Source organism: Myodes glareolus, chromosome 8 (genome assembly GCF_982192425.1).
Source record: "Myodes glareolus chromosome 8, mMyoGla1.1, whole genome shotgun sequence".
Taxonomy (NCBI): Eukaryota; Metazoa; Chordata; class Mammalia; order Rodentia; family Cricetidae; genus Myodes; species Myodes glareolus.
This window is the reverse complement of record NC_142033.1, coordinates 100,595,706-100,601,525: the sequence shown is the minus strand read 5'-3', so window position 1 is coordinate 100,601,525 and position 5,820 is coordinate 100,595,706. Positions and strand designations below refer to the sequence as shown.

The 5,820-nt window shown below is 52.6% G+C and overlaps 1 protein-coding gene across 2 annotated transcripts; it reads left to right on the top strand.

The window, feature by feature from the left end:
- Window positions 1-2,210: 2,210 nt before the first annotated feature.
- Tnfsf9 (TNF superfamily member 9) lies at window positions 2,211-4,674 on the top strand. 2 transcript variants are annotated; one of them, XM_048427462.3, is made up of 3 exons: window positions 2,211-2,683; window positions 3,104-3,140; window positions 3,878-4,674. In XM_048427462.3, the coding sequence occupies exons 1-3, from the start codon at window positions 2,330-2,332 to the stop codon at window positions 4,339-4,341; spliced, it is 855 nt and encodes a 284-aa protein (XP_048283419.2). In that variant the 5' UTR covers window positions 2,211-2,329; the 3' UTR covers window positions 4,342-4,674. The 2 variants fall into 2 exon arrangements, with proteins under 2 accessions (XP_048283419.2, XP_048283418.2); XM_048427461.3 differs by having other exon boundaries at window positions 2,211-2,758.
- The last annotated feature ends 1,146 nt before the right edge of the window (window positions 4,675-5,820 follow it).

The window sequence follows — 5,820 nt, the reverse complement described above, 5'->3', positions numbered from 1 at the left end:
ATCTCTCCTTCACCCAAGTATTTTGCATCTTGTTAATGCCTCCATTCCCCTCAGCTGAGGTGTTTTTGTTTTTTTGTTTTTGTAATTCCCCAGAGAAGCTGATGTAGGCTCAGATGGAAGGAAGGAGTGGGTAGTACTTCCAGAGAGGCTCCATGGGCCTTGTGTTTCTCCCATGCTGGGGTAGGGATCTCACTGGGTTCTATCCCCAGTATGAAAAACAGCTGACCTGGGGTTATGGGTCAGTTGGTAGAGCCCAGGCCTAGTGTGGCTCTGGGTTCCTTCCCCAACACTGAGAAAACTGGGTGTGAGGGTGTGTGCCTGTGATGTGTGAGGGTGCATGCCTGCGTGTGAGGATGCATGCCTGCGTGTGAGGATGCATGCCTGCCTGTGAGGGTGTATGTCTGTGTGTGAGGTGCATGCCTGTGTGTGAGGGTGCATGCCTGCATGTGAGGTGCATGCCTGTGATGTGTGAGGGTGCATGCCTGTGATGTGTGAGGGTGCATACCTGCGTGTGAGGTGCATGCCTGTGATGTGTGAGGGTGCATGCCTGTGTGTGAGGTGCATGCCTGTGATGTGTGAGGGTGCATGCCTGTGATGTGTGAGGGTGCATGCCTTTGTGTGCCTGCGTGCCTGCCTCGCAACAGTCAGGAGGGTCAGGCTGTCTAGTGAGTTTGAGGATGACCTGTGGTTCGCCAGACACTATGTCAAAACAGTTTCCCCATTTCATAGTTGTTTCCTGCAGGTGGAGGCTGAGGTAAACCGACTGGTCCCTCTTTGGGTACAAAACGGCTTAAAATTATTTTAAATTACATTTTTTTCTTCTCTTTCTTTTTTGTGTTTTTTCCCCCTTCCTTCCTTCCTTCCTTCCTTCCTTCCTTCCTTCCTTCCTTCCTTCCTTCCTTCCTTCCTTTCTTTCTTTTTTTCTAGACAGGGTTTCTCTGTAGCTTTGGAGCCTGTCCTGAAACTAGCTCTTGTAGACCAGGCTGGCCTCAAACTCACAGAGATCTGCATACCTCTGCCTCCCGAGTCCTGGGATTAAAAGTATGAGCCAGCAATGCCCAGCAAAGTTGCATTTTCTTATTGTGTGCTTGTAATGGTCAAAGGACATTTGCAGGATAGCTCTGTAGGTGCTAGTTCTCCCTCTCGGTCAGGTGGGTCCAAAGGACTGAACTCAGGACACCAGGCTAGGTGGTTACGTCATTACCGGCTTGTCTTTTCAGTAGATCAAGACATTGAGGAGTCTGTCCCCTGGGCTTGCCCAGCGTCAATTACCTCTCATTTCCTCTTTTGGGGGCCTTTTCTGATGTTCCTGCCTCCCCTGGTCTTCAGCTCACATAAGAGCAGTGAAAGAATGGGAAATCGAAAATGTGTCGCTGGCCTGGGGGGATTTCTCCTCCTGGGTTCTCCAGTCTTCTGCTTCTGGGGTCCTAAAAGGTTCCTGACAGGAAGCCCCAAGAAAGTGGGTGGGGACAGGCCAAGAAAGGCCCCGGGGGTCTTGGGGAATAGAGGCTGGGTGGGGGTGCTCAGGAGGGCTCTTCAGTTCCTCTGGGAGTGGGGAGTCGACGAGTCTTGGATGTCCCCAGAGTTCTTTGCAAAAGCCCTGAATTTAGGGGAACCCTGTGGGCGTCCCGGGGATGGGGAGCTAGGGGTTGGAAGAAAGGGGAGCAAGAGAGACAGGGAGAAAGACAGAGACTTGAGAGTCAGAGACAAAAACGGAACTGAAGAGCTGAGATAGAGAGAATTTAGGACCTTCAGGCAGGACAGTCCTGGTCCGAACAGTCCCTTTTGCACGCCTCCCTATGTACCAAACCTCAGGACAGCGAAAAGAAGGGAAACAGACCGTGGATCCAGGAGAGGCTAGGGAGGGAGTGTACCCCGACATCACGTGGTCCCATCATATAAACAGCTGTTTAATGTGTCAGTGTTTAAAAGAAAGCGCGCGCGCGCGCACACACACACACACACACACACACACTCACGCACGCACCTCACCGAAAAGAAGAAAAGAAGAAGGAGGAGGGGGGAGCACAAGAAGGAAGGGGGGGGGAGGAGAGGGAGACAGAAGAAAGAGGAAGGTCCTAGGAGGGGGGAGGAAAAGTAGGGGAGTGGGGAGGAGAAGGAGAAGAAAGGACAGGCATAGGATCTGGATACCACGGTGGGACTAGAGAGGAGGAGGCGGGGGGGGGGGGGGGGGGGAAGTTCCCGTAGTCGTGGGGCGGAGCGAGGAGCCCGGGAACCCCGCGACCGTCCTCAATCGTCCGGAAAAGACGCCTTCGCAGCCTATAAAGCGCGGGCGCAGGCGGGAGAGAAGCACTGTCAGACAGTGGCCATGGACCAGAGCACGCTGGATTCGGAGGACGCCGCGGAAACCGGGCATGCCTCGGGTACTGTGTGTCCGGCGGATGCTGCGCTTCCCGCCGTTGCTGCGCTCCCATCGGATGCTGCACTCCCCGCAGATACCGTGCGCCCAGAGAATGCTGAGCACCCTACGGATGCTGTGAGTCTCAGGGTTCAGGACCCCGAGCTCGCGTGGCCGCTCGCTCCGCGCTCGTTTTCTCGCTGCCTGCTGCTCTACTGTCTAGGCGCTTTGCTGTTGCTGCCCGGGATCGTCTGTGGCCTGATCGTCCTCTTCACCCGTATCCTGACCCCGCCGGCGCTCACAATCCCCAACTCGACTACCCAGGTGACCCTACAGAAGACTTCAAACCTGACAGTCACCCCTGTTCCCCTAATTGGCTACCCCATCACTACAGGGCAGGTGAGGCACGTCCCTTTTCCCGGGGGAATCCTTTCTTCTCAAAGCACTTCTCTGCACCGTCGTGGGGAAAACACCTTCCCCTAGCGCCCTCGCGCGACCGCGTTTGACATACCTCTTCTCCGTCTCGCACTCAGAGACTTCTTTGCGTCTTAACCCCCTCAACTTTCTATGTACATATCGGACCCGGGAGAGGACTACCGACGGTGTATCGCATTTCCCTACAGTCCCCTCTAGGTCCCCGGGGCTTACCTCCATCCATAGTACCCCAATGTGGGCTGGGCCTTATGAATTCCCACCTGCCTAAGACGTAGGGGAGCCCTTACTTTGTTTCTTCTTTCCTCCCAGGGGTCTTCCGTGTTCGCCAATCTACAGACTAAAAATGGTGAGTGTGCCTGATGTATCCCTGGCGGGTCCTGCAGAGGGGCTGAATAAAGGGCCATGATGTCATGTAATCTGTCCCTCTCCCTCACCTCTTTAGCCTCTCCCGCTGTCACAGCACCAGCTATCACCCTTGTTACTCCCAGCCTGACTCTGAAAGATTCCCCTCCCTCCCTCCCTTCCTCCCTCCCTCCCTCCCTTTCATGTAACCCAGGCTTCCTTCAAATTGATTTTCTACCTGAGGCTAGCCATTCTCCTACCCGAATGAACCCAGGGCTTCAGGCGAGCCCTCGCCTGCTGAGCCCCAGGCCTCGTCCCTCCCTGCCTGTCGCTAAGTTCCTGATCCTCTTCCCAATCGGTTTGTCCTCCTGGATTCCCCCTTCCTGAAGCCTCTCTCCTTCTCACGCTCACTGTTCTCACGCTCTTTCTTTCTCCTCTCACCCCTCCACTCTCCCCCAGCGCTCCCCTTTGCTTTCCCTCCTTACCGCACCTCCCCAGCCCCTGTCTCTCCTCACCTCCTCCCTGGAGCTTGCCTGCATCTCCACCCTAGACCCCTCTTCGCCTCTTTTTTTTTTTTTTTTAATCCCACACCCTCTTTCTTGAACTATATTCCAGCTAGGTGGCGTCTCTACCTCCTTCCCACAGTTTCCTTCTGTTCTGTTTCCTTCTCCCTAGCCCCACTCCCAAGGTCCCACCTCTCCATACCCCTATACCCTCAACAACTCCTTCTTCTTTTCCTAGAGGCATTGCTGAACGATAATAGGACCCTGAGGTGGCACAGCCAACCCGGAGCCGGAAGCTCATACCTGTCCCAGGGTCTGACGTATAATGACGACAAAAACGAGCTCGTGGTGGACCATGCTGGTCTCTACTATGTGTCCTTGCAACTGAAGCTCAACCCAGTGTCCAAAAACATGGACCACAAGGTGCGAGGCCAGGTCTCTCTAGTTCTGCAACTGAACCCCAGGGTAAATGACCTAGACAGCTGGACCCTGACTGTGGACCTGTTCCCTTGCTCCATGGAGGCCAACTTAGTCGAAGGTTCCCGGAGTGACCTGATACACCTGAAGGCTGGCCACCGCCTCAGCGTGGAACTGAGGGCCTATCTGCATGGAGTCCAGGGGGCTTACAATGACTGGCAGCTCTCTCAGACGGACACCACCACCAGCTTTGTGCTCTTCCTTGTGAAGCCTGGCACCTCATGAGGATCGTCACCCATATCATAATGGCACATGGCTCCTGCCAGTCACCCTTCTTATGACCCTTGGTTGCTGAGACCCCAAGCTGCTATATTTCATGGGGCCTGAGCAGGGGTCCCCTCTTCCAGTACTGTCCCCACATCCTGTCCCTGACTGGACTCAGTATTTATTGTGAGCATAGCTCAGACAACACTTTATGTAATTCACTGGACAGCATTAGCGAACTACTGGGAAGGGTGCTATCGAGAAACCAGTCACTAAAGATCTGAAAAGGAAAGTCTTTATTTATGCTAATATGTGAGAAATAAATGTATTTGTAAATAAATTTTTTAAAAATTATTTTTTGTTGTTTAATTTTAAATTTTCACGTTCATAGCATGGTGTTTACCCATGAAGGTGTTGGTGACGTGTGCTCAGTGTGGCTGTCCATGTGCAGGAGGATAGAGGTTGGCATGAAGGGTCTTCCTCGGTCACGGAGGTCTTGGTTTTTGATAGAGGGTCTGAACCTGGAACTGTTTCTGTAAGGCAGTCTGACAATCAAGTCCCAGGAATCCTGTCTCCATCCCTGGGTGTCATTCTCCACTCCCTTGGGATTAGGGCACTACTATACTTGTGGCTTTTATGTGGGTGCTGAACATCCGAGTTTAGGTCCTTAAAATAATTGGCTAAACTGGCTCTGTACCACTATTCCTTTTTTGAGACAAGAGTCTTGTGTAGCCCAGGCTGGCCTAAAAGTCTATATGTAACGTAGGCTGGCCTCAAACTTAGGCCCTTTCTAAGTCCCGGGATGACAGGGTGGCAGACATAACCATGGAACCGGAGTCTCATACCCGCGAGATCTGCACTCTACCTCTGAGTAGTTTATTTCTGGGAATCCAGCTGCGAACAAGCAAAAAAGAAGAACAAAGCAAAAAAACCCCAGACATCCAGGTTTGGCAGAGCCTGCGGCATACACCATCTCTGTAGTGCAAGTCTATGATTTATGATATGAAGGCATGCATGGAACTCTGTGTGCTAAGCCAACACCATCACATCATAGAGACAGAACCCATTGGAGCAACATAATTATAGATTTGAAGGAACGAAGGAGACTTTATTATAAAGTCATTCCTCCCCACACGGGTGTGCAGGCCAACAAGGGATTCAGCTGCAGCCTTCATCCGGGACTCCAGGTAACGGCAAGGATGGGAACTGTGTGTGCCTGGGCATGTGGAGTGTGAGTCCAACGGCAGTCACACTGTTGGCCTCCCAGCGGAAGCCGAGGGGTGATGTAATCCACTCGGGCAGTGTATTTGTAAACTCAGCTGATATAGTGTTTCCTCACTGGTGTGAGTCACTGAGCTTGAAACCCACAGACACCATGTTTCAACAGATTTTTAAAAAATTTTCATTTCATTGTTTCCTAGCTATGACTTCAGGTGACTTACCTTGCCTATGGGGGGGGGGTAAGTGGAAATCCCTTTGTCACCTCACCTAAACTGGATT

What these genes read in the sequence shown, in the direction of transcription:
- Tnfsf9 (XM_048427461.3), top strand. Translation starts at nt 2,330, where the DNA reads ATGGACCAGAGCACGCTGGATTCGGAGGACGCCGCGGAAACCGGGCAT. An exon ending in ACCCCATCACTACAGGGCAG is followed by an intron (nt 2,759 to 3,103) that starts GTGAGGCACGTC and finishes CTTTCCTCCCAG; the next exon opens with GGGTCTTCCGTGTTCGCCAA. An exon ending in CAATCTACAGACTAAAAATG is followed by an intron (nt 3,141 to 3,877) that starts GTGAGTGTGCCT and finishes TTCTTTTCCTAG; the next exon opens with AGGCATTGCTGAACGATAAT.